This window comes from Pseudophryne corroboree, chromosome 6, assembly GCF_028390025.1.
Source record: "Pseudophryne corroboree isolate aPseCor3 chromosome 6, aPseCor3.hap2, whole genome shotgun sequence".
Lineage (NCBI taxonomy): Eukaryota > Metazoa > Chordata > Amphibia > Anura > Myobatrachidae > Pseudophryne > Pseudophryne corroboree.
Window position 1 is genome coordinate 42,720,774 of NC_086449.1, and position 27,704 is coordinate 42,748,477.

General features: G+C 52.0%; 1 protein-coding gene across 1 annotated transcript in view; it reads right to left on the minus strand.

Moving 5' to 3' along the window:
• Nucleotides 1–27,704, minus strand: part of LOC134934218 (NXPE family member 3-like) — a 69,604-nt gene that overhangs the window by 10,373 nt on the left and 31,527 nt on the right. The window contains exons 4-5 of the mRNA XM_063929705.1: nucleotides 20,723–20,793; nucleotides 2,170–2,382 (exon numbers count right to left, since the gene is read on the minus strand). Of these exons, the coding sequence (XP_063785775.1) occupies nucleotides 2,170–2,382; nucleotides 20,723–20,793 (284 nt within the window). The remainder of the gene's footprint in view (nucleotides 1–2,169; nucleotides 2,383–20,722; nucleotides 20,794–27,704) is intronic.

Below are 27,704 nucleotides of genomic sequence, written 5' to 3' on the forward strand. Positions count from 1 at the left end.
CTGGTAATTGTCCAAATTGTATGCTGTATGTGGATACCTGCCTTTTATTGTGGATTGTGGATATTTTAAGCACAAATAGCTGCTACACAGTGTTTGTGTAGAGCATTTTATTGCATTTTTTGTATTTATTATTAAAAAAAACTGTACTTCACTATATACTGTACCTCTTTCTCTATTTTTATATCAAATGATTGGAGACTTATTACAGAGTGGTGGGCTAACTAAGGTCGCCATCCACTTCGCCAACTCCAACTCTCTGTGAATCCCACGTGAGGAAGTGAATCCTCTTTCCTTTTTCCTCTCTTGCTTCTGGCAACAACGTCTATGGTGTCTGACCCTTCAACAGCATACAGTATACAGTACATTATTTAATTGACTAATAGCTTTGAATTCCCCAGTTGTGCCCACCATACCTCAATTTAATATTGTATAGGTAGCTAAAATTGGTATAGAGCATTATTGGGGAGGGAGGAGATGGTAAAGGAAAATAACTGAAAAGACAACCGAGGACTGAGATAAGTGGGAAGTAAATGAAACCCCTGAGGCAAGGCTGTGGATGGGCCCAAAAAGTGTTGTGATAGAGAGGGATGTGGAGGATCCCTCTCTGGGAAATTTTGTGATGGAGTTGCCCATAGGTTAATATGGTCTTAATCCATCTTTAAATTGGGTTAGCAGCTAGAGCCAAACTCTGGAATGCTTTGCATTCTGGATCTTGGTAAATTCAACAGCTAAACAACCTCCCGTTCACTTTAATAAATATGCCCCTTAAGGTCAATTCCCCAGCTGTAATGCTGCATTTTTTCCCCTAGGCATTATTTGCTCGTAACAATTTTCTGTTTAGAATTTAGATTGTTAGCGTCCCTGGTGCATGGTCTTACTTATATTATTAAATATGCTCTGTTAGCATTTAAAATCCAAATTTCGAACCACAGGAAGATCCTAACTTGGACTTGTTTTATGAGGAATCTCCTCAGGAGATCCAAACCAGGTTTTGTCTCAGTTTGGATCCACAAAATTCGGGTGGGTTTGAATTTCTAGAGAACTGAACCGCACATCTCTATAAATAACTGTTAATTATTATAATAATAAATTAGGTAAAGTACAGTAGGCTGCTTAAAAAAAAATCTTTCAAAAACTGTTAAATCATGTAAATTTTGCAAACCAAACTCGAAAATTTGGATTTCAAATCCGAATTTGAACCATGGTGAGATTCTAATCAGTACAGATTGGCTCTCCTCAGGCGGTCAGTACCAGGTTTTGGTTCAGTTAGGATCCACAAAATTTGGTTGATTTCAGGATTCTGGAGCACCGAACCCCACATCTCTAGGTAGAAGATGCAATCCTAATCTCTAGAGTTGATGGTAAAACCAAAAAAGGTTTCCCAAGGCATTAAGTAGATGGGTTGTGAGATTTTAAATAATCAGACTATCCTCCGTAGTTAGTAAAATGAGTACACTTTAAAAGGGGCAATGGTTCTCAACCTCAACCCTGAAGTATCCCTGGCCAACAGGTCATGTTTTCAGAGCTTTTGTCTGTGGAAGCAGGTGGGATAATTACTGACCCAGCGAAATAGATGAATTTACCTATACATGATTCAAGAAATATACCAAACATGACCTGTTTTTGGTGCTTGAGTACTGGAGTTGAAAAACACTCATATACTGTAGAGCAATGGTTCTCAAACTTGGGGGGTAATTCCAAGTTGATCGCAGCAGGAATTTTGTTAGCAGTTGGGCAAAACCATGTGCACTGCAGGGGAGGCAGATTTAACATGTGCAGAGAGAGTTACATTTGGGTGTGGTATGTTCAATCTGCAATCTAAATTCCTGCTGCGATCAACTTGGAATTACCCCCTTGGTCCCAAGGAACCCAAACAGTTAAAAATGTTCAGGTCACCTAGCAGGTGCACAGGTGTAGTCATTACTGACTGACACATTTTTAAAGATCCAGAGGAGGAGCTAATTACTCCACTTGTGATTCTGTGAGGACACTGTAAATAACACGGGCCTTGAGAAGAATAAAAGCTTCAATTAAGATCTTACTCAGGTTTTAATACAAATAGAGATTCTGACAGAAAATCCCAGATACAAAGAGGTCTTTACATAAAATTATGTGCATCATACATAGATAATGAATATCTGTAGGAACACATTACAGTGAAAAACATACTGGGAATGAAGTCCTTCAAATATTCCAACCACTGGCGCAGAGTGGAATCTCCAATCATATAGATATCCTTCCCCTTGAGACAGGCAAGAGCATCCGATGGCTGAAATTGGCGCGCCAAACATGTTAGGGACCTCCAGTTGTCACGATAATAAAAGCCAGAAGGCTGCGTAGATTTCTGATCAGGTCTGCAGGCCGAGAGATTAGCAGCAAGTCCTACAAGAGAGTGGACTGAATGAGGGATGAAAATAGCTCAACTCAGTTTAAAGGGTGAGCCAGCTCCCTATCTATTTGAGCTGTATTGTTTTACTTCAGATTCGCTTATACAAATAAAACTAACAAATCACCTCTAGACTGCTAACTCCTCTAGAAATCCCTGCATTTCAATAAAGGATGTGCCTCCTATAAACATTTGTAGAGTAATGCTGGGTGCACAATACAAAGACAAAAATAAGATTTTACTTACCGATAAATCTATTTCTCGGAGTCCGTAGTGGATGCTGGGGTTCCTGAAAGGACCATGGGGAATAGCGGCTCCGCAGGAGACAGGGCACAAAAAGTAAAGCTTTTCCAGATCAGGTGGTGTGCACTGGCTCCTCCCCCTATGACCCTCCTCCAGACTCCAGTTAGGTACTGTGCCCGGACGAGCGTACACAATAAGGGAGGATTTTGAATCCCGGGTAAGACTCATACCAGCCACACCAATCACACCGTACAACTTGTGATCTAAACCCAGTTAACAGTATGATAACAGCGGAGCCTCTGAAAGATGGCTTCCTTCAACAATAACCCGAATTAGTTAACAATAACTATGTACAATTATTGCAGATAATCCGCACTTGGGATGGGCGCCCAGCATCCACTACGGACTCCGAGAAATAGATTTATCGGTAAGTAAAATCTTATTTTCTCTATCGTCCTAGTGGATGCTGGGGTTCCTGAAAGGACCATGGGGATTATACCAAAGCTCCCAAACGGGCGGGAGAGTGCGGATGACTCTGCAGCACCGAATGAGAGAACTCCAGGTCCTCCTTAGCCAGAGTATCAAATTTGTAAAATTTTACAAACGTGTTCTCCCCTGACCACGTAGCTGCTCGGCAAAGTTGTAATGCCGAGACCCCTCGGGCAGCCGCCCAAGATGAGCCCACCTTCCTTGTGGAGTGGGCCTTTACAGATTTAGGCTGTGGCAGGCCTGCCACAGAATGTGCAAGTTGGATTGTGCTACAGATCCAACGAGCAATCGTCTGCTTAGACGCAGGAGCACCCATCTTGTTGGGTGCATACAATATAAACAACGAGTCAGATTTTCTGACTCCAGCTGTCCTTGCAATATATATTTTTAATGCTCTGACAACGTCCAGTAACTTGGAGTCCTCCAAGTCACTTGTAGCCGCAGGCACTACAATAGGCTGGTTCAGATGAAATGCTGACACCACCTTAGGGAGAAAATGCGGACGAGTCCGCAGTTCTGCCCTGTCCGAATGGAAAATCAGATATGGGCTTTTGTAAGATAAAGCTGCCAGTTCTGACACTCTCCTGGCCGAAGCCAGGGCTAGAAGCATGGTCACTTTCCATGTGAGATATTTCAAATCCACCTTCTTTAGTGGTTCAAACCAATGAGATTTTAGAAAGTCCAAAACCACATTGAGATCCCACGGTGCCACTGGAGGCACCACAGGAGGCTGTATATGTAGCACTCCCTTAACAAAGGTCTGGACTTCAGGGACTGAAGCCAATTCTTTTTGAAAGAAAATCGACAGGGCCGAAATTTGAACCTTAATAGATCCCAATTTGAGACCCATAGACAATCCTGATTGCAGGAAATGTAGGAATCGACCCAGTTGAAATTCCTCCGTCGGAGCACTCCGATCTTCGCACCACGCAACATATTTTCGCCAAATTCGGTGATAATGTTGCACGGTTACTTCCTTCCTTGCTTTAATCAAAGTAGGAATGACTTCTTCCGGCATGCCTTTTTCCTTTAGGATCCGGCGTTCAACCGCCATGCCGTCAAACGCAGCCGCGGTAAGTCTTGAAACAGACAGGGACCCTGCTGAAGCAAGTCCCTCCTTAGAGGTAGAGGCCACGGATCTTCCGTGATCATCTCTTGAAGTTCCGGGTACCAAGTCCTTCTTGGCCAATCCGGAACCACTAGTATCGTCCTTTCGCCTCTTTGCCGTATAATTCTCAATACTTTTGGTATGAGAGGCAGAGGAGGAAACACATACACCGACTGGTACACCCAAGGCGTTACCAGCGCGTCCACAGCTATTGCCTGCGGATCTCTTGACCTGGCGCAATACCTGTCCAGTTTTTTGTTGAGGCGAGACGCCATCATGTCCACCATTGGTCTTTCCCAACGGGTTACCAGCAAGTGGAAGACTTCTGGATGAAGTCCCCACTCTCCCGGGTGAAGATCGTGTCTGCTGAGGAAGTCTGCTTCCCAGTTGTCCACTCCCGGGATGAACACTGCTGACAGTGCTATCACATGATTCTCTGCCCAGCGAAGAATCCTTGCAGCTTCTGCCATTGCACTCCTGCTTCTTGTGCCGCCCTGTCTGTTCACATGGGCGACTGCCGTGATGTTGTCCGACTGGATCAACACCGGTTTTCCCTGAAGCAGAGGTTCTGCCTGGCTTAGAGCATTGTATATTGCTCTTAGTTCCAGAATGTTTATGTGAAGAGACGTTTCCAGGCTCGTCCATACTCCCTGGAAGTTTCTTCCTTGTGTGACTGCTCCCCAGCCTCTCAGGCTGGCGTCCGTGGTCACCAGGATCCAATCCTGTATGCCGAATCTGCGGCCCTCCAATAGATGAGCACTCTGCAACCACCACAGAAGAGACACCCTTGTCCTTGGAGACAGGGTTATCCGCAGGTGCATCTGAAGATGCGACCCTGACCATTTGTCCAACAGATCCCTTTGGAAAATTCTTGCGTGGAATCTGCCGACTGGAATTGCTTCGTAAGAAGCCACCATTTTTCCCAGGACTCTTGTGCATTGATGTACAGACACCTTTCCTGGTTTTAGGAGGTTCCTGACAAGCTCGGATAACTCCTTGGCTTTTTCCTCCGGGAGAAAAACCTTTTTCTGAACCGTGTCCAGAATCATCCCTAGGAACAGCAGACGAGTTGTCGGCATTAACTGGGATTTTGGAATATTCAGAATCCACCCGTGCTGTTTTAGCACTTCTTGCGACAGTGCTAATCCCATCTCTAGCTGTTCTCTGGACCTTGCCCTTATTAGGAGATCGTCCAAGTATGGGATAATTAATATGCCTTTTCTTCGAAGAATAATCATCATCTCGGCCATTACCTTTGTAAAGACCCGAAGTGCCGTGGACAATCCGAACGGCAGCGTCTGAAACTGATAGTGACAGTTTTGTACAACGAACCTGAGGTACCCCTGGTGTGAGGGGTAAATTGGAACGTGGAGATACGCATCCTTGATGTCCAAGGATACCATAAAGTCCCCCTCTTCCAGGTTCGCTATCACTGCTCTGAGTGACTCCATCTTGAACTTGAACTTCTTTATGTACAGGTTCAAGGACTTCAGATTTAGAATAGGCCTTACCGAGCCATCCGGCTTCGGTACCACAAAAAGAGTGGAATAATACCCCTTCCCTTGTTGTAGAAGAGGTACCTTGACTATCACCTGCTGAGAGTACAGCTTGTGAATGGCTTCCAAAACCGTCTCCCTTTCGGAGGGGGACGTTGGTAAAGCAGACTTCAGGAAACGGCGAGGTGGATCTGTCTCTAATTCCAACCTGTACCCCTGAGATATTATCTGCAGGATCCAGGGATCTACCTGCGAGTGAGCCCACTGCGCGCTGTAATTTTTGAGACGACCACCCACCGTCCCCGAGTCCGCTTGAGAAGCCCCAGCGTCATGCTGAGGCTTTTGTAGAAGCCGGGGAAGGCTTCTGTTCCTGGGAAGGAGCTGCCTGTTGCTGTCTCTTCCCTCGACCTCTGCCTCGTGGCAGATATGAATAGCCCTTTGCTCTCTTATTTTTAAAGGAACGAAAGGGCTGCGGTTGAAAAGTCGGTGCCTTTTTCTGTTGGGGAGTGACTTGAGGTAGAAAGGTGGATTTCCCGGCTGTAGCCGTGGCCACCAAATCTGATAGACCGACTCCAAATAACTCCTCCCCTTTATACGGCAAAACTTCCATATGTCGTTTTGAATCCGCATCGCCTGTCCACTGTCGCGTCCATAAAGCTCTTCTGGCCGAAATGGACATAGCACTTACCCGTGATGCCAGTGTGCAGATATCCCTCTGTGCATCACGCATATAAAGAAATGCATCCTTTATTTGTTCTAACGACAGTAAAATATTGTCCCTGTCCAGGGTATCAATATTTTCAATCAGGGACTCTGACCAAACTACCCCAGCACTGCACATCCAGGCAGTCGCTATAGCTGGTCGTAGTATAACACCTGCATGTGTGTATATACTTTTTTGGATATTTTCCATCCTCCTATCTGATGGATCTTTAAGTGCGGCCGTCTCAGGAGAGGGTAACGCCACTTGTTTAGATAAGCGTGTTAGCGCCTTGTCCACCCTAGGAGGTGTTTCCCAGCGCTCCCTAACCTCTGGCGGGAAAGGGTATAATGCCAATAATTTCTTTGAAATTATCAGCTTTTTATCAGGGGCAACCCACGCTTCATTACACACGTCATTTAATTCTTCTGATTCAGGAAAAACTATAGGTAGTTTTTTCACACCCCACATAATACCCTGTTTAGTGGTACCTGTAGTATCAGCTAAATGTAACGCCTCCTTCATTGCCAAAATTATATAACGTGTGGCCCTACTGGAAAATACGGTTGATTCGTCACCGTCACCACTGGAGTCAGTGCCTGTGTCTGGGTCTGTGTCGACCGACTGAGGCAAAGGGCGTTTCACAGCCCCTGACGGTGTTTGAGTCGCCTGGACAGGCACTAATTGATTGTCCGGCCGTCTCATGTCGTCAAACGACTGCTTTAGCGTGTTGACACTATCCCGTAGTTCCATAAATAAAGGCATCCATTCTGGTGTCGACTCCCTAGGGGGTGACATCCTCATATTTGGCAATTGCTCCGCCTCCACACCAATATCGTCCTCATACATGTCGACACACACGTACCGACACACAGCAGACACACATGGAATGCTCCTAACGAAGACAGGACCCACTAGCCCTTTGGGGAGACAGAGGGAGAGTTTGCCAGCACACACCAAAAGCGCTATATATAACAGGGATAGCCTTATAATAAGTGCTCCCTTATAGCTGCTTTATATATATCAAAATATCGCCATAAATTTGCCCCCCCTCTCTGTTTTACCCTGTTTCTGTAGTGCAGTGCAGGGGAGAGACCTGGGAGCCGTCCTGACCAGCGGAGCTGTGAGAGGAAATGGCGCAGTGTGCTGAGGAGATAGGCCCCGCCCCTTTTCCGGCGGGCTCGTCTCCCGCTATTTAGTGAATCCAGGCAGGGGTTAAATATCTCCATATAGCCTCTGGGGGCTATATGTGAGGTATTTTTAGCCTTTATATAGGTTACATTTGCCTCCCAGGGCGCCCCCCCCCAGCGCCCTGCACCCTCAGTGACTGCGTGTGAAGTGTGCTGAGAGGAAAATGGCGCACAGCTGCAGTGCTGTGCGCTACCTTTAGAAGACTGCAGGAGTCTTCAGCCGCCGATTCTGGACCTCTTCTGACTTCAGCATCTGCAAGGGGGCCGGCGGCGCGGCTCCGGTGACCATCCAGGCTGTACCTGTGATCGTCCCTCTGGAGCTGATGTCCAGTAGCCAAGAAGCCAATCCATCCTGCACGCAGGTGAGTTCACTTCTTCTCCCCTCAGTCCCTCGTTGCAGTGATCCTGTTGCCAGCAGGACTCACTGTAAAATAAAAAACCTAAGCTAAACTTTTTCTAAGCAGCTCTTTAGGAGAGCCACCTAGATTGCACCCTTCTCGGCCGGGCACAAAAATCTAACTGGAGTCTGGAGGAGGGTCATAGGGGGAGGAGCCAGTGCACACCACCTGATCTGGAAAAGCTTTACTTTTTGTGCCCTGTCTCCTGCGGAGCCGCTATTCCCCATGGTCCTTTCAGGAACCCCAGCATCCACTAGGACGATAGAGAAATGGCCATTGCACTGACTGAGTAGCCAATTAGGTAAGCTATACACACTTACTAATTGGTCGCTCGATATGTAGTGCCAAACATCACAAATGGGCGGGCAATTGAATTTGCTTGCCTTGCTATGACTATATTGTAGTGGCCACCACAGTGGGTGGGAGAGGAGGTTCACTGAGCAAGGGAAGAGGAAAAGGAAAGAAGATAGGGACACAGAAATTACTAACAGAGTTGTTGAAGTCCCAAAGATGACAGAAGAAAGGTTGGGAGAGAGAAAGTGAGTGAGACATGAAGAAAATTACTGAAAAATAGGCAAATGGTAGGTATTCCCACCATGTTAGTGGCCCAAAGGTCTGAAGTGTGGGAGAAGGCCCCCAAAGGAGAGAACAGTAGGAGAGGTGGTGTAGGTTTAGGATAGCCAGTGATAGTGATAGAAAGGAAGAGGGGAAATTAGAGAGAGAAAGAGATTCCAAACAGAGAGGCTTGTTGTACATTGATCTGGTATTCCCTAGAGGGTAGAAGAAATATTTGTATGAGGTTGCTGGGGTTTCCCATCTGCAGAGGTGGCAGTGCCAGATTAAAGTCCACACGGGCCTGGAGCTGAAATTTATGAAGGGCCTATTTTGTGTTGAGGTGATGGTATCGGGATGCAGAGAAAACGGATAGGGATGAGGGTATTGGGATGTAGGGGCAGGGTGTAGAGGTGAGGGTATCGGGATGCAGGGACAGGGTGTAGGGGTGAGGGTATCGGGATGCAGGGACAGGGTGTAGGGGTGACGGTTTCGGGATGCAGGGACAGGGTGTAGGGGTGAGGGTATCGGGATGCAGGGACAGGGTGTAGGGGTGATGGTTTCGGGATGCAGGGACAGGGTGTAGGGGTGAGGGTATCGGGATGCAGGGACAGGGTGTAGAGGTGAGGGTATTGGGATGCAGGGACAGGGTGTAGAGGTGAGGGTATCGGGATGCAGGGACAGGGTGTAGAGGTGAGGGTATCGGGATGCAGGGACAGGGTGTAGGGGTGAGGGTATCGGGATGCAGGGACAGGGTGTAGGGGTGACGGTTTCGGGATGCAGGGACAGGGTGTAGGGGTGAGGGTATCGGGATGCAGGGACAGGGTGTAGGTGTGAGGGTTTCGGGATGCAGGGACAGGGTGTAGGGGTGAGGGTATCGGGATGCAGGGACAGGGTGTAGAGGTGAGGGTATTGGGATGCAGGGACAGGGTGTAGGAGTGAGGGTATCGGGATGCAGGGACAGGGTGTAGAGGTGAGGGTATTGGGATGCAGGGACAGGGTGTAGGGGTGAGGGTATCGGGATGCAGAGACAGGGTGTAGGAGTGAGGGTATCGGGATGCGGGGACAGGGTGTAGGGGTGAGGGTATTGGGATGCAGGGACAGGGTGTAGTGGTGAGGGTATTGGGATGCAGGGACAGGGTGTAGGAGTGAGGGTATTGGGATGCAGGGACAGGGTGTAGGGGTGAGGGTATTGGGATGCAGGGACAGGGTGTAGGAGTGAGGGTATCGGAATGCAGGGACAGGGTGTAGGGGTGAGGGTATCGGGATGCAGGGACAGGGTGTAGGAGTGAGGGTATCGGGATGCGGGGACAGGGTGTAGGGGTGAGGGTATTGGGATGCAGGGACAGGGTGTAGTGGTGAGGGTATCGGGATGCAGGGACAGGGTGTAGGAGTGAGGGTATCGGGATGCAGGGACAGGGTGTAGGAGTGAGGGTATTGGGATGCAGGGACAGGGTGTAGGGGTGAGGGTATTGGGATGCAGGGACAGGGTGTAGGGGTGAGGGTATTGGGATGCAGGGACAGGGTGTAGGAGTGAGGGTATCGGGATGCAGGGACAGGGTGTAGAGGTGAGGGTATCGGGATGCAGGGACAGGGTGTAGAGGTGAGGGTATTGGGATGCAGGGACAGGGTGTAGAGGTGAGGGTATCGGGATGCAGGGACAGGGTGTAGGAGTGAGGGTATCGGGATGCAGGGACAGGGTGTAGAGGTGAGGGTATCGGGATGCAGGGACAGGGTGTAGGGGTGAGGGTATCGGGATGCAGGGACAGGGTGTAGGAGAGAGGGTATCGGGATGCAGGGACAGGGTGTAGGAGTGAGGGTATCGGAATGCAGGGACAGGGTGTAGGGGTGAGGGTATCGGGATGCAGGGACAGGGTGTAGGAGTGAGGGTATTGGGATGCAGGGACAGGGTGTAGAGGTGAGGGTATTGGGATGCAGGGACAGGGTGTAGAGGTGAGGGTATCAGAATGCAGGGACAGGGTGTAGGGGTGAGGGTATTGGGATGCAGGGACAGGGTGTAGGAGTGAGGGTATCGGGATGCAGGGACAGGGTGTAGGAGTGAGGGTATTGGGATGCAGGGACAGGGTGTAGGGGTGAGGGTATCGGGATGCAGGGACAGGGTGTAGAGGTGAGGGTATTGGGATGCAGGGACAGGGTGTAGGGGTGAGGGTATTGGGATGCAGGGACAGGGTGTAGGGGTGAGGGTATCGGGATGCAGGGACAGGGTGTAGAGGTGAGGGTATCGGGATGAAGGGACAGGGTGTAGGGGTTAGGGTATCGGGATGCAGGGACAGGGTGTAGAGGTGAAGGTATCAGGATGCAGGGACAGGGTGTAGAGGTGAGGGTATCGGAATGCAGGGACAGGGTGTAGGGGTGAGGGTATTGGGATGCAGGGACAGGGTGTAGGAGTGAGGGTATCGGGATGCAGGGACAGGGTGTAGGGGTGAGGGTATCGGGATGCAGGGACAGGGTGTAGGAGTGAGGGTATTGGGATGCAGGGACAGGGTGTAGAGGTGAGGGTATTGGGATGCAGGGACAGGGTGTAGGAGTGAGGGTATTGGGATGCAGGGACAGGGTGTAGAGGTGAGGGTATCGGGATGCAGGGACAGGGTGTAGGGGTGAGGGTATTGGGATGCAGGGACAGGGTGTAGGAGTGAGGGTATCGGAATGCAGGGACAGGGTGTAGAGGTGAGGGTATCAGGATGCAGGGACAGGGTGTAGGAGTAAGGTTATCGGGATGCAGGGACAGGGTGTAGGAGTGAGGGTATTGGGATGCAGGGACAGGGTGTAGAGGTGAGGGTATCAGGATGCAGGGACAGGGTGTAGGAGTAAGGTTATCGGGATGCAGGGACAGGGTGTAGGAGTGAGGGTATTGGGATGCAGGGACAGGGTGTAGAGGTGAGGGTATCGGAATGCAGGGACAGGGTGTAGAGGTGAGGGTATTGGGATGCAGGGACAGGGTGTAGGAGTGAGGGTATCGGGATGCAGGGACAGGGTGTAGAGGTGAGGGTATCAGGATGCAGGGACAGGGTGTAGGAGTAAGGTTATCGGGATGCAGGGACAGGGTGTAGGAGTGAGGGTATTGGGATGCAGGGACAGGGTGTAGAGGTGAGGGTATCGGAATGCAGGGACAGGGTGTAGGGGTGAGGGTATTGGGATGCAGGGACAGGGTGTAGGAGTGAGGGTATCGGAATGCAGGGACAGGGTGTAGGGGTGAGGGTATCGGGATGCAGGGACAGGGTGTAGGAGTGAGGGTATTGGGATGCAGGGACAGGGTGTAGAGGTGAAGGTATCAGGATGCAGGGACAGGGTGTAGAGGTGAGGGTATCAGGATGCAGGGACAGGGTGTAGAGGTGAGGGTATCGGAATGCAGGGACAGGGTGTAGGGGTGAGGGTATTGGGATGCAGGGACAGGGTGTAGGAGTGAGGGTATCGGGATGCAGGGACAGGGTGTAGGAGTGAGGGTATTGGGATGCAGGGACAGGGTGTAGAGGTGAGGGTATCGGGATGCAGGGACAGGGTGTAGGGGTGAGGGTATTGGGATGCAGGGACAGGGTGTAGGGGTGAGGGTATTGGGATGCAGGAACAGGGTGTAGGAGTGAGGGTATCGGAATGCAGGGACAGGGTGTAGGGGTGAGGGTATCGGGATGCAGGGACAGGGTGTAGGAGTGAGGGTATCGGGATGCGGGGACAGGGTGTAGGGGTGAGGGTATTGGGATGCAAGGACAGGGTGTAGTGGTGAGGGTATCGGGATGCAGGGACAGGGTGTAGTGGTGAGGGTATCGGGATGCAGGGACAGGGTGTAGGAGTGAGGGTATCGGGATGCAGGGACAGGGTGTAGGAGTGAGGGTATTGGGATGCAGGGACAGGGTGTAGGGGTGAGGGTATCGGGATGCAGGGACAGGGTGTAGGGGTGAGGGTATTGCGATGCAGGGACAGGGTGTAGGAGTGAGGGTATCGGGATGCAGGGACAGGGTGTAGAGGTGAGGGTATCGGGATGCAGGGACAGGGTGTAGAGGTGAGGGTATCGGGATGCAGGGACAGGGTGTAGGAGTGAGGGTATCGGGATGCAGGGACAGGGTGTAGGAGTGAGGGTATCGGAATGCAGGGACAGGGTGTAGGGGTGAGGGTATCGGGATGCAGGGACAGGGTGTAGGGGTGAGGGTATCGGGATGCAGGGACAGGGTGTAGGAGTGAGGGTATCGGAATGCAGGGACAGGGTGTAGGGATGAGGGTATCGGGATGCAGGGACAGGGTGTAGGAGTGAGGGTATCGGGATGCAGGGACAGGGTGTAGAGGTGAGGGTATTGGGATGCAGGGACAGGGTGTAGAGGTGAGGGTATCAGGATGCAGGGACAGGGTGTAGGAGTTAGGGTATCGGGATGCAGGGACAGGGTGTAGGAGTGAGGGTATCGGGATGCAGGGACAGGGTGTAGAGGTGAGGGTATTGGGATGCAGGGACAGGGTGTAGAGGTGAGGGTATCAGGATGCAGGGACAGGGTGTAGGGATGAGGGTATCGGGATGCAGGGACAGGGTGTAGGAGTGAGGGTATCGGGATGCAGGGACAGGGTGTAGAGGTGAGGGTATCGGGATGCAGGGACAGGGTGTAGAGGTGAGGGTATTGGGATGCAGGGACAGGGTGTAGAGGTGAGGGTATCAGGATGCAGGGACAGGGTGTAGGAGTGAGGGTATCGGGATGCAGGGACAGGGTGTAGGGGTGAGGGTATCGGGATGCAGGGACAGGGTGTAGGGGTGAGGGTATCGGGATGCAGGGACAGGGTGTATGAGTGAGGGTATTGGGATGCAGGGACAGGGTGTAGAGGTGAGGGTATTGGGATGCAGGGACAGGGTGTAGGGGTGAGGGTATTGGGATGCAGGGACAGGGTGTAGGGGTGAGGGTATTGGGATGCAGGAACAGGGTGTAGGAGTGAGGGTATCGGAATGCAGGGACAGGGTGTAGGGGTGAGGGTATCGGGATGCAGGGACAGGGTGTAGGAGTGAGGGTATCGGGATGCAGGGACAGGGTGTAGGGGTGAGGGTATTGGGATGCAGGGACAGGGTGTAGGGGTGAGGGTATTGGGATGCAGGGACAGGGTGTAGGAGTGAGGGTATCGGGATGCAGGGACAGGGTGTAGAGGTGAGGGTATCGGGATGCAGGGACAGGGTGTAGAGGTGAGGGTATTGGGATGCAGGGACAGGGTGTAGAGGTGAGGGTATCGGGATGCAGGGACAGGGTGTAGGAGTGAGGGTATCGGGATGCAGGGACAGGGTGTAGGAGTGAGGGTATCGGAATGCAGGGACAGGGTGTAGGGGTGAGGGTATCGGGATGCAGGGACAGGGTGTAGGGGTGAGGGTATCGGGATGCAGGGACAGGGTGTAGGAGTGAGGGTATCGGAATGCAGGGACAGGGTGTAGGAGTGAGGGTATCGGAATGCAGGGACAGGGTGTAGGGGTGAGGGTATCGGGATGCAAGGACAGGGTGTAGTGGTGAGGGTATCGGGATGCAGGGACAGGGTGTAGTGGTGAGGGTATCGGGATGCAGGGACAGGGTGTAGGGGTGAGGGTATCGGGATGCAGGGACAGGGTGTAGGGGTGAGGGTATCGGGATGCAGGGACAGGGTGTAGGAGTGAGGGTATCGGGATGCAGGGACAGGGTGTAGGAGTGAGGGTATCGGGATGCAGGGACAGGGTGTAGGAGTGAGGGTATCGGAATGCAGGGACAGGGTGTAGGAGTGAGGGTATCGGGATGCAGGGACAGGGTGTAGGAGTGAGGGTATCGGGATGCAGGGACAGGGTGTAGGGGTGAGGGTATTGGGATGCAGGGACAGGGTGTAGGAGTGAGGGTATCGGAATGCAGGGACAGGGTGTAGGGGTGAGGGTATCGGGATGCAGGGACAGGGTGTAGGGGTGAGGGTATCGGGATGCAGGGACAGGGTGTAGGAGTGAGGGTATCGGAATGCAGGGACAGGGTGTAGGGGTGAGGGTATCGGAATGCAGGGACAGGGTGTAGGGGTGAGGGTATTGGGATGCAAGGACAGGGTGTAGTGGTGAGGGTATCGGGATGCAGGGACAGGGTGTAGTGGTGAGGGTATCGGGATGCAGGGACAGGGTGTAGGAGTGAGGGTATCGGGATGCAGGGACAGGGTGTAGGGGTGAGGGTATTGGGATGCAGGGACAGGGTGTAGGAGTGAGGGTATCGGGATGCAGGGACAGGGTGTAGTGGTGAGGGTATCGGGATGCAGGGACAGGGTGTAGTGGTGAGGGTATCGGGATGCAGGGACAGGGTGTAGGAGTGAGGGTATCGGAATGCAGGGACAGGGTGTAGGAGTGAGGGTATCGGAATGCAGGGACAGGGTGTAGGGGTGAGGGTATCGGGATGCAAGGACAGGGTGTAGTGGTGAGGGTATCGGGATGCAGGGACAGGGTGTAGTGGTGAGGGTATCGGGATGCAGGGACAGGGTGTAGGAGTGAGGGTATCGGGATGCAGGGACAGGGTGTAGGGGTGAGGGTATTGGGATGCAGGGACAGGGTGTAGGAGTGAGGGTATCGGGATGCAGGGACAGGGTGTAGTGGTGAGGGTATCGGGATGCAGGGACAGGGTGTAGTGGTGAGGGTATCGGGATGCAGGGACAGGGTGTAGGAGTGAGGGTATCGGGATGCAGGGACAGGGTGTAGGGGTGAGGGTATTGGGATGCAGGGACAGGGTGTAGGAGTGAGGGTATCGGGATGCAGGGACAGGGTGTAGGAGTGAGGGTATCGGGATGCAGGGACAGGGTGTAGGAGTGAGGGTATCGGGATGCAGGGACAGGGTGTAGGGGTGAGGGTATCGGGATGCAGGGAAGGGTGTAGGAGTGAGGGTATTGGGATGCAGGGACAGGGTGTAGGAGTGAGGGTATCTGGATGCAGGGACAGGGTGTAGGGGTGACGGTACCGGGATGCAGGGACAGGGTGTAGGGGTGAGGGTATCGGGATGCAGGGACAGGGTGTAGGGGTGAGGGTATTGGGATGCAGGGACAGGGTGTAGGAGTGAGGGTATCGGGATGCAGGGACAGGGTGTAGGAGTGAGGGTATCGGGATGCAGGGACAGGGTGTAGGAGTGAGGGTATCGGGATGCAGGGACAGGGTGTAGGAGTGAGGGTATCGGGATGCAGGGACAGGGTGTAGGGGTGAGGGTATCGGGATGCAGGGACAGGGTGTAGGAGTGAGGGTATCGGGATGCAGGGACAGGGTGTAGGGGTGAGGGTATCGGGATGCAGGGAAGGGTGTAGGAGTGAGGGTATTGGGATGCAGGGACAGGGTGTAGGAGTGAGGGTATCTGGATGCAGGGACAGGGTGTAGGGGTGACGGTACCAGGATGCAGGGACAGGGTGTAGAGGTGAAATAAATGGAGGGATAGGGTGTAGGGGTGAGGGTATCGGGATGCAGGGACAGGGTGTAGGGGTGAGGGTATTGGGATGCAGGGACAGGGTGTAGGAGTGAGGGTATCGGGATGCAGGGACAGGGTGTAGGAGTGAGGGTATCGGGATGCAGGGACAGGGTGTAGGGGTGAGGGTATCGGGATGCAGGGAAGGGTGTAGGAGTGAGGGTATCTGGATGCAGGGACAGGGTGTAGGAGTGAGGGTATCTGGATGCAGGGACAGGGTGTAGGGGTGACGGTACCAGGATGCAGGGACAGGGTGTAGAGGTGAAATAAATGGAGGGACAGGGTGTAGGGGTGAGGGTATCAGGATGCAGGGACAGGGTGTAGGGGTGAGGGTATCGGGATGCAGGGACAGGGTGTAGGAGTGAGGGTATCGAGATGCAGGGACAGGGTGTAGGAGTGAGGGTATCGGGATGCAGGGACAGGGTGTAGAGGTGAGGGTATCGGGATGCAGGGACAGGGTGTAGGAGTGAGGGTATTGGGATGCAGGGACAGGGTGTAGGAGTGAGGGTATCGGGATGCAGGGACAGGGTGTAGAGGTGAGGGTATTGGGATGCAGGGACAGGGTGTAGAGGTGAGGGTATCAGGATGCAGGGACAGGGTGTAGGAGTGAGGGTATCGGGATGCAGGGACAGGGTGTAGGGGTGAGGGTATCGGAATGCAGGGACAGGGTGTAGGGGTGAGGGTATCGGGATGCAGGGACAGGGTGTAGGGGTGAGGGTATCGGGATGCAGGGACAGGGTGTAGGAGTGAGGGTATCGGAATGCAGGGACAGGGTGTAGGAGTGAGGGTATCGGAATGCAGGGACAGGGTGTAGGGGTGAGGGTATTGGGATGCAAGGACAGGGTGTAGTGGTGAGGGTATCGGGATGCAGGGACAGGGTGTAGGAGTGAGGGTATTGGGATGCAGGGACAGGGTGTAGGGGTGAGGGTATTGGGATGCAGGGACAGGGTGTAGGGGTGAGGGTATTGGGATGCAGGGACAGGGTGTAGGGGTGACGGTACCAGGATGCAGGGACAGGGTGTAGGAGTGAGGGTATCTGGATGCAGGGACAGGGTGTAGGGGTGACGGTATTGGGATGCAGGGACAGGGTGTAGAGGTGAGGGTATTGGGATGCAGGGACAGGGTGTAGAGGTGAGGGTATCGGGATGCAGGGACAGGGTGTAGAGGTGAGGGTATCGGGATGCAGGGACAGGGTGTAGAGGTGAGGGTATCGGGATGCAGGGACAGGGTGTAGAGGTGAGGGTATTGGGATGCAGGGACAGGGTGTAGGAGTGAGGGTATCGGGATGCAGGGACAGGGTGTAGAGGTGAGGGTATTGGGATGCAGGGACAGGGTGTAGGGGTGAGGGTATCGGGATGCAGGGACAGGGTGTAGAGGTGAGGGTATTGGGATGCAGGGACAGGGTGTAGGGGTGATGGTACCAGGATGCAGGGACAGGGTGTAGAGGTGAAATAAATGGAGGGACAATACAAAACTCCTATAGATCACCCTGATAAGCTCCATAGTTGCCTGTGCCCAGGTGTGTGTAGTAGTCTAAATCAGACCATCATGTGAGAGAGTCTCTAACCAATTGCTAGTGGTGCTGAAACACCTATGATGATTGGGCTCTTACCTACTGTGCCAGCAGCAGTATTTCTTTACAAGAGCTCAGGAAGTCCTTTCCCGGGAACATGTCTAAGTGACTGCATACAAAATTGTTCGAATTAGGAGTGGGAGCAGGCTGCAAGATGCAGTGCCATGCAGGGGTCTCCACGCCATTGCAATAGCAACTCGCACCCTAAGCCCACACTAGATAAGAGACGCCTACACTAAATAGTGAACAAATACATATACAGATGTGTCCTAGTACATTCCTGCTGCGGGAGGCAGCGAGTCACAGTGCTGCCGAAATGTGTGATAGCGCAGGTTCCCGTAGCCAGCGAGTCTCCCATTGACTGCTGGAAGGTGGCTTCCCCTGGAAAATATACATCTCCCGCTACCCTCGCTGAAGGAGATTCTTTGGCTCCTTGTACATAGTGTACAGGTATCGGAAGCATTGCCAGGGTGGGGTGGGTTAGGCTGTGTCAAAGGGGGGCACGGCTATGGTTAGGAACTAGGGGGTGGGTTAGGCTGCAGGGTGGGGTTAGGGTTAGGCTGTGTCAGAGGGGGGCACGGTTAGGTTTAGGCACTAGGGGGTGGGTTAGGCTGCAGGGTGGGGTTAGGGTTAGGCTGTTTCAGAGGGGGGCACGGTTAGGTTTAGGCACTAGGGGGTGGGTTAGGCTGCAGGGTGGGGTTAGGGTTAGGCTGTTTCAGAGGGGGCACGGTTAGGTTTAGGCACTAGGGGGTGGGTTAGGCTGCAGGGTGGGGTTAGGGTTAGGCTGTGTCAGAGGGGGGCACGGTTAGGTTTAGGCACTAGGGGGTGGGTTAGGCTGCAGGGTGGGGTTAGGGTTAGGCTGTTTCAGAGGGGGGCACGGTTAGGTTTAGGCACTAGGGGGTGGGTTAGGCTGCAGGGTGGGGTTAGGGTTAGGCTGTTTCAGAGGGGGGCACGGTTAGGTTTAGGCACTAGGGGGTGGGTTAGGCTGCAGGGTGGGGTTAGGGTTAGGCTGTGTGAGTGGGAGGGGCACGGATCTGGTTAGGAACTAGGGGGTGGGTTAGGCTGTGTGAGTGGGGGGGGCACGGCTAGGGTTAGGCACTAGGGGGTGGGTTAGGGTTAGGCTGTGTGAGTGGGGGGCGCTGTTAGGGTTAGGCTGCAGGGGGGTTAGGGTTAGGCTGTGTGGGAAGGCAGGGGTAGGGCGGGGGGAGGTGTGAGCGCCGGGAACCTGTACATATAACACACACACTATACATACTGTACATATACTGTACAGTGTAAACACTGTGTACATACTGCAGAAAAGGCAGCTAGTGGGGGTGAGGGGTTAAAGGAGGGGCTGCTACATATTACATATAAGGAGCATGTATTACATATATATTACATATAAGGAACATGTAGTGGGTCACGCTTACAAGAGTGATTAGCCTGCATAGTATTATACACATGTGTGTGACACACTAACCATGTTTTCTGCGATCATGTTGAAGTTCTTCTGCGCCGGGTGCCTACAATTTCATCCTTCAGCCTCCTATGCAGGCAGCCAGTGTGTGTGAGGGCGACTGTGCTCCAATTGGCTGAATGACTTGTGTGATGTGTCACTCAGCCAATAGGAGCACAGCAGAAACTGCTGAGGAGTTCCTGCACTGATCAGGAATCTCCTCAGCGTTACTGCAGGGCAGTCCATGCTCCGTGATAATAGTAGGAGGAGTCACGATGAATTTACCTGGCAGCCGAGTATGACTGTGAGGTAAGCCATAAGGTTGGCCGTGCTAGGGGGCGGAGCTACGGGCTGGTCCGGGGCGGAGCTTAGGACAGGATCTTGGGAAAGACTGAGACTCAGGAGGAGTCAGCAGGACCCCGCTGCTGTGCGTGAAGTGGTCGAGACTTCGGACGGCCGATTTGGGGTCCTGTGGGCCTATTTTCAATGGGGGGCCTGGAGCTGCAGCTCCATCCGCCCCATTGTTAATCCGGCTCTGAGAGGTGGGCAGGAGTGCAAAGAGAGGCGCACTGTGAGTGATGCTGAAGAAGAGACGGGACATGACAGAAAGAGAGAGGTGGGAGTCAAGGGGAACTGGGAGAAGGGACACGGCGTAGCAGGTGGTTACATGTAGGAGAGCATCAAAGGTAGCAACAGTGGTGGGGACAAGGCATGGGCAAGAGTTTGAATAGTGCAGGAAGAGTGAAGATGCTATGAGGCAAAACAGAGACAGAAAAGAAGAAAAGCGACAGTGAGAGAGGGTAAAAAAAGGGAAGAGGCAGGGAAAGAAGAGGGGGAGATAAGAGGTAATTCCAACATCGATTCAATTATTCACTAGTAATATTTAATTACTAGTAATATTGTTAATATAATTTAAAATACAGTTTGATTGTGAAGCACTAAATGCCCTCTGGTGTTACTATTATGAAAGCACATGGCTTATGCAGGGCAGTCGAGAGCCGGGCTGGGCCCAGGTACTTTTCAAGGGGCGTGGCCTAATCACAGGAGGTGTGGTCATGTACCCTTAGAAAAAAATACTGGAAAAAATTGCATTTTAAGCACCTCCTTGGCCACACTGCAGCCCAGTACACAGCAGAGTGTGCTGGGCTGAGGAGAAGAGCTGGCAGGTAAGGGGGAGGGGGCCTGGGCCCCTACTGTACCCCTCCATCAGACCTGGGCCCAGGTAATGTGCACCCTCCCCCCCCCCCTCTCTCGACACCACGGGGCTTATGCAACCAGTTATGTGTATGTAGGTGCAAATAAATACATGTTCCAAAAATGCTGATTTCAAACTGAGCTATAGAAAGAAAGGAGGTCATTGAGCAATACAGCTATTTCTCTTTGGGACTGAAATAAAAGATGCAGAAAAGTGATAGTCATTTGAAAAAGATAAAATAAATTGTGGCGGAGGCGAATATGTAGCTTCACGTGTCATATGGCATGTGATGTGCCAGGGACAAATTCACAGAAAAGACCCACAATGGGCATAGCTCAAGGGAGAAAGAGTACTTTTTAAAATAAAGTTCTACTTCCTCTTCCTCCCCTTTCTCTTCTTCTACTTCTCTCAATCTTGTTTGCTTGTCCTTAGCACATTATACATGTTAAAATGATGTGTAAGGCATCTTGCACCTAATTAAAATCCCCCCCATCCCTCGTAGTGTCAATATTATCCTGCAGCCAACTTACCCAATGAGCTGGAGGCTGAGAGGACCTTGATTGGAGAAACGTTGCCAGAGATAATCCTGTCGGTGACAGGGCTGGGGGAGGGGAATCGCTGGTTACACAGATTGAAATTTATCAGAGGCTTAAGAAGAGATTAACAAATTTAAAAGATACATTTTAATTGAGGATCCAGTTTTTCCAATTCATTCCTCACATACAATTATCTTGTTATACTATTTATGAAGCCAAACTGCTGATGTCTGGTGCTCGGTAAGTGAATAGTTGCTATAGAATATCTAGCCCTGCAACAACTTCATTTTATTCATCTCTGGCTCACTGCCGTCAGTAAGGCCATACGGATTACCTGTGATATCTGGCTAATAATCTTATTTCATCCCAGTATTTGCATCCAGTGCCAATTATGTCATAAATGAATAACAGATCCCTACTCTGAGCCTCACTAGAACCATGGGGTTGATGTATCCTGAGCCTAACCTCCTCTCCTATAGTCTAACCCTCCTCCTAGTACCTAACAGTAACCACCCCTCTATTAGCCTAACCTCCCCTCCCGTAGCCAAACCCTAACCCTCCCCCTAGTGCCTAACCCTAACAACCCCTCCTGTAGCCTAACCCTAACCCTCCCCCTAGTGCCTAACCCCAACAACCCCTCCTGTAGCCTAACCCTCCCCCTAGTGCCTAACCCTAACAACCCCTCCTGTAGCCTAATCCTAAGCCCCCCCTAGTGCCTAACCCTAACAACCCCTCCTGTAGCCTAACCCTAACCCTCCCCCTAGTGCCTAACCCTAACAACCCCTCCTGTAGCCTAACCCTCCCCCTAGTGCCTAACCCTAACAACCCCTCCTGTAGCCTAACCCTCCCCCTAGTGCCTAACCCTAACGACCCCGCCTGTAACCTAACCCTCCTCCTAGTGCCTAACCATAACCACCCCTCCATTAGCCTAACCCTGCCCTACCCTCCCATAGCCTAACCCTACCCCTAGTACCTAACCCTAACAACCCCTCCTGTAACCTAACCCTAACCATCCTCCTAGTGCCTAACCATAACCACCCCTCCATTAGCCTAACCCTGCCCTACCCTCCCATAGCCTAACCCTACCCCTAGTGCCTAACACTAACCACCCCTCCTGTTGCCTAACCTTAACCTCCTCTCCCATAGCCAAACCCTAACCCTCCCCCTAGTATCTAACCCTAACCTCCCATAGCCTAAACCTTACCCTCCCCCTAGTGCCTAACTATAAACACCTCTCCTGTAGCCTAACCCTAACCCCCATAGCCTAACTCTAACCCTCACCCTAGTGCCTAACCACCTCTCCTGTAGCCTAACCCTAACCCTCCTCCATAGCTTTACTTCAACCCTCCCTCCAGTGGCATAACTACCACCCCCGCAGCCACTGCGGAGGCGCAGGGCTGCAGGGGTGCCGTCACTGATTGCTGCTGTGCTGTCTGGGAAGGAGTGTACAGTCCGGGAAGGAGGGCACAGCGCGCGTCTCTCCTGACTCCTGTGTCTCCGGAGGTGGTGGCGTGTCTGTCAAATGCAGTGCTGGTTCGTGAGCCAATCAGAGCTCATGGACTGGGAGCCAATCAGGAGCCGCAGCTGCCGATCCGCGAGCCCTGATTGACTCATGAACCTGTGCTTCATTTGACAGACACGCTGCCGGAGACGCAGGACGGACACAAGAGAGGCGTGTGCTGTGCCCTCCTTCCCAGACTGTACCCTCCTTCCCGGACAGCACAGCAGCAGTGAGCGGGAGAACGGTGTGTACCTGCCACTGGTGGGGCATATTTGGCACTAGGGGCATATATGTAGCTGGCACTGGGGGGGCATATGGGGCACTGGGGGCATATGTGTTTCTGGCACTATGGGGCCATATTTTTATCTGGCACTGGAGGCATATGTGTCACTGGGGGCACACCCCTGGCAACAAGCATTACCCCCTAGCAACAAGCATGACACCTGTTGCATGAAACCCCTGGCAACGAATATTACCCCCTGGCAACGAGCTTGACACACAGCACATGATACCCTTGGCAACAAGCATAACACCTAGCACATGAAACACCTGGCAACGAGCATAACACCTACCGCATGAAACCCCTGGCAACGAGCATGACACCCTGAGTATGAAAACCCCTGGCACCATGCATGAAACAAAGAGCATGAAACCTCTGGCAATGAGCAGGTAATTTTAAAAGTAATTTGAAGCCTTACTGTATGGCTTAATGTGTAATGGGCATTGTGGTGTGTGGCATAATGTATCACGGACATTGCGGTGTGTGGCATAATGTATCATGGACATTGCGGTGTATGTCATAATGTGTCACGGACAATGCGGTGTGTGTCATAATGTGTCACAGGCATTACGGTGTGTGCTATACTATATTTCTCTGACGTCCTAGTGGATGCTGGGGACTCCGTAAGGACCATGGGGAATAGCGGCTCCGCAGGAGACTGGGCACAGCTAAGAAAGATTTAGGACTACCTGGTGTGCACTGGCTCCCCCCATTATGACCCTCCTCCAGACCTCAGTTAGAATCCTGTGCCCGGCTGAGCTGGATGCACACTAGGGGCTCTCCTGAGCTCCTAGAGAGAAAGTATATTTTAGGTTTTTTATTTTACAGTGAGATCTGCTGGCAACAGACTCACTGCAGCGAGGGACTAAGGGGAGAAGAAGCGAACCTACCTAACTGGTGGTAGCTTGGGCTTCTTAGGCTACTGGACACCATTAGCTCCAGAGGGATCGACCGCATGGAACCGGCCATTGATGTTCGGTCCCAGAGCCGCGCCGCCGGCCCCCTCACAGAGCCATAAGCAAGAAGAGTCCGGAAAATCGGCGGCAGAAGACACCAGTCTTCACCAAGGTAGCACACAGCACTGCAGCTGTGCGCCATTGCTCCTCATACACACTTCACACTCCGGTCACTGAGGGTGCAGGGCGCTGGGGGGGGGGGGGGGGGGGCGCCCAGAGCAGCAATAAAAACACCTTGGCTGGCAAATATATCACAATATATAGCCCCAGAGGCTATATATGTGATAAATACCCCTGCCAGAATCCATAAAAAAGCGGGAGAAAAGTCAGCGAAAAAGGGACGGAGCTATCTCCCTCAGCACACTGGCGCCATTTTCTCTTCACAGTGCAGCTGGAAGACAGCTCCCCATGCTCTCCCCTGTAGTTTTCAGGCTCAAAGGGTTAAAAAGAGAGGAGGGGCACACAATTTAGGTGCAATATTGTTTATACAAGCAGCTATTGGGGGAAAAATCACTCATTTATAGTGTTAATCCCTGCATTATATAGCGCTCTGGTGTGTGCTGGCATACTCTCTCTCTGTCTCCCCAAAGGACTTTGTGGGGTCCTGTCCTCAGTCAGAGCATTCCCTGTGTGTGTGCTGTGTGTCGGTACGGCTGTGTCGACATGTGGGATGAGGAAGGTTACGTGGAGGTGGAGCAGAGGCCGATAAATGGGATGTCGTCCCCTGTGGGGCCGACACCAGAGTGGATGGATAGGTGGAAGGTATTAACCGACAATGTCAACTCCTTACATAGAAGGCTGGATGACGTAAAACAGCTGTGGGACAGCCGGCTTCTCAGCCCGCGCCTGCCCAGGCGTCTCAAAGGCCATCAGGGGCTCAAAAAAGCGCCCGTTACCTCAGATGGCAGACACAGATGTCGACACGGAGTCTGACTCCAGTGTCGACGAGGTTGAGACATATACACAATCCACTAGGAACATCCGTTACATGATCTCGGCAATGAAAAATGTGTTACGCATTTCTGACATGAACCCAAGTACCACATAAAAGGGGTTTTATTTTTGGGGAGAAAAAGCAGCCAGTGTTTTGTTCCCCCATCAGATGAATGAATGAAGTGTGTAAAGTAGCGTGGGTTCCCCCAATAAGAAACTGGTAATTTCTAAAAAGTTACTGATGGCGTACCCTTTCCCGCCAGAGGATAGGTCACGTTGGGAGATATCCCTTAGGGTGGATAAGGCGCTCACACGTTTGTCAAAAAAGGTGGCACTGCCGTCTTAGGATACGGCCACCTTGAAGGAGCCTGCTGATAAAAAGCAGGAGGCTATCCTGAAGTCTGTATATACACACTCAGGTTATATACTGAGACCTGCAATTGCCTCAGCATAAATAGTGCTGCTGCAGCGTGGTCTGATACCCTGTCAGATAATATTAATACTCTAAGACAGGGATAATAGTTTGCTAACATAGAGCATATTAAAGACGTCGTCTTATATATAAAGGATGCACAGAGGGATATTTGCCGGCTGGCATCCAGAATTAATGCAATGTCCATTCTGCCAGGAGGGTATTAGAAACCCGGCAGTGGACAGGTGATGCTGCCTATAAAAGGCACATGGAGATTCTGCCTTATAAGGGTGAGGAATTGTTTGGGGATGGTCTCTGGGACCTCGTATCCACAGCAACAGCCGGGAAGAAAAATTTTTACCTCAGGTTTCCTCACAGCCTAAGAAAGCACCGTATTTTCAGGTACAGTCCTTTCGGCTTCAGAAAAGCAAGCGGGTCAAAGGCGCTTCCTTTCTGCACAGAGACAAGGGAAGAAGGAAAAAGCTGCACCAGCAGCCAGTTCCCAGGATCAAAAATCTTCCCCCGCCTCCTCTGAGTCCACCGCATGACGTTGGGGCTCCACAGGTGGAGACAGGTGCGGTAGGGGCGCGTCTCGGGAACTTCAGGGACCAGTGGGTTTGCCCACAGGTGGATCCCTAGGTTCTGCAAATAGTATCACAGGGATACAGGCTGGAGTTCGAGGCGACTCCCCCTCGCCGTTACCTCACATCAGCCTTGCCTGCTGCCCTCGGAGAAAGGTAGTACTGGCGGCAATTCACAAGCTGTACTTCCAGCAGGTGAAATCAAGGTACCCCTCCTTCAACAAGGCCAGGGTTACTATTCCAAAATGTTGTGGTACCAAAACCAGACGGTTCGGTGAGACCCATTCTAAAATTGAAAGCCTTGAACACTTATATACGAAGGTTCAAGTTCAAAATGGAATCGCTCAGGGCGATTATTGCAAGCCTGGAGAATTTCATGGTATCACTGGACATCAAGGATGCTTACCTGCATGTCCCTATTTACCCTCTTCACCAGGAGTACCTCAAAACTGTGGTACAGGATTGTCATTACCAATTCCAGACGTTGCCGTTGGTCTGTCCCCGGCACCGAGGTATTTACCAAGGTAATGGCAGAAATAATTATCCCGTACTTGGACGATCTCCTTATAAAGGCGAGGTCCAGGGAGCAGTTGTTCGGAGGAGTAGCACTATCTCGGGAAGTGCTACAACAGCACGGCTGGATTCTGAATATCCAAAGTCGCAGCTGGTTCCTACGACACGTCTACTGTTCCTGAGTATGGTTCTGGACACAGAACAGGATAAAAAGGGTTTCTCCCGGAGGAGAAGTCCAAGGAGTTGTCGTCTCTAGACAGAGACCTCCTAATACATATACAGGTGTCGGTGCATCAATGCACGTGAGCCCTGGGAAAGATGGTAGCTTCTTACGAAGAAATTCCATTCGCCAGGTCCCATGCAAGGATTTTCCAGTGGGATCTGTTGGACATGTGGTCCGGGTCGCATCTTCAGATGCATCGGCGGATAACCCTGTCTCCAAGGGCCAGGGTGTCGCTGTTGTGGTGGCTGCAGAGTGCTCATCTTCTAGGGGGCCGCAGATTCGGCATACAGGACTGGGTCCTGGTGACCACGGATGCCAGCCTTCGAGGCTGGGGGGCAGTCACACAGGGAAGAAACTTCCAAGGCTATGGAAAAGTCAGGAGACTTCCCTACACATAAATACTCTGGAACTAAGGGCCATTTACAATGCCCTAAGTCAGGCTAGACCCCTGCTTCAACACCGGCTGGTGCTGATCCAGTCAGACAACATCACGGCGGTCGCTCATGTAAACGACAGGGCGGCACAAGAAGCAGGATGGCGATGGCAGAAGCCACAAGGATTCTCCGATGGGCGGAAAATCCTGTGTTAGCACTGTCAGCAGTGTTCATTCCCGGAGTGGACAACTGAGAAGCAGACTTTCTCAGAAGACACGACCTCCACCCGGGAGAGTGGGGACTTCATCCAGAAGTCTTCCAAATGATTGTACACCGTTGGGAAAGGCCACAGGTGGACATGATGGCGTCCCGCCTCAACTAAAAGTTACAAAGATATTGCGCCAGGTCAAGGACCCTCAGGCGATAGCTGTGGACGCTCTGGTAACACCGTGGGTGTACCAGTCGGTGTATGTGTTCCCTTCTCTGCCTCTCTTACCCAGGGTAATGAGAATAATAAGAAGGAGAGGAGTAAGAACTATACTCATTGTTCCGGGTTGGCCAAGAAGAGCTTGGTAACCAGATCTCCAAGAAATGATCTCAGACCCATGGCCTCTGCCGCTCAGACAGGACCTGCTGCAGCAGGGGGCCTGTCTGTTCCAAGACGTACCGCGGCTGCGTTGGACGGCATGGCGATTGAACGCCGGATCCTGAAGGAAAAGGGAATTCCGGAGGAAGTTATCCCTACGCTATTTAAAGCTAGGAAAGAAGTGAACGCTAACCATTATCACCGCATATGGCGGAAATATGTTGCATACTGTGAGGCCAGGAAGGCCCCAAAGGAGAAATTTCAGCTAGGTCGATTTCTGCACTTCCTACAGTCAGAGGTGACTATGGGCCTAAAATTGGGTTCCATTAAGGTCCAGATTTCGGCTCTATCGATTTTCTTCCAAAATGGAACTGGCTTCACTGCCTGAAGTTCAGACTTTTGTTAAGGGAGTGCTGCATAGTCAGCCCCCGTTTGTGCCTCCAGTGGCACTGTGGGATCTCAACGTGGTGTTGGATTTCCTGAAGTCGCATTGGGTTGAGCCACTTAAATCCGTGGAGCTATAATACCTCACGTGGAAAGTGGTCATTCTGTGGGCCTTGGCGTCGGCCAGGCGTGTATCAGAATTGGCGGTTTTGTCATACAAAAGCCCTTATCTG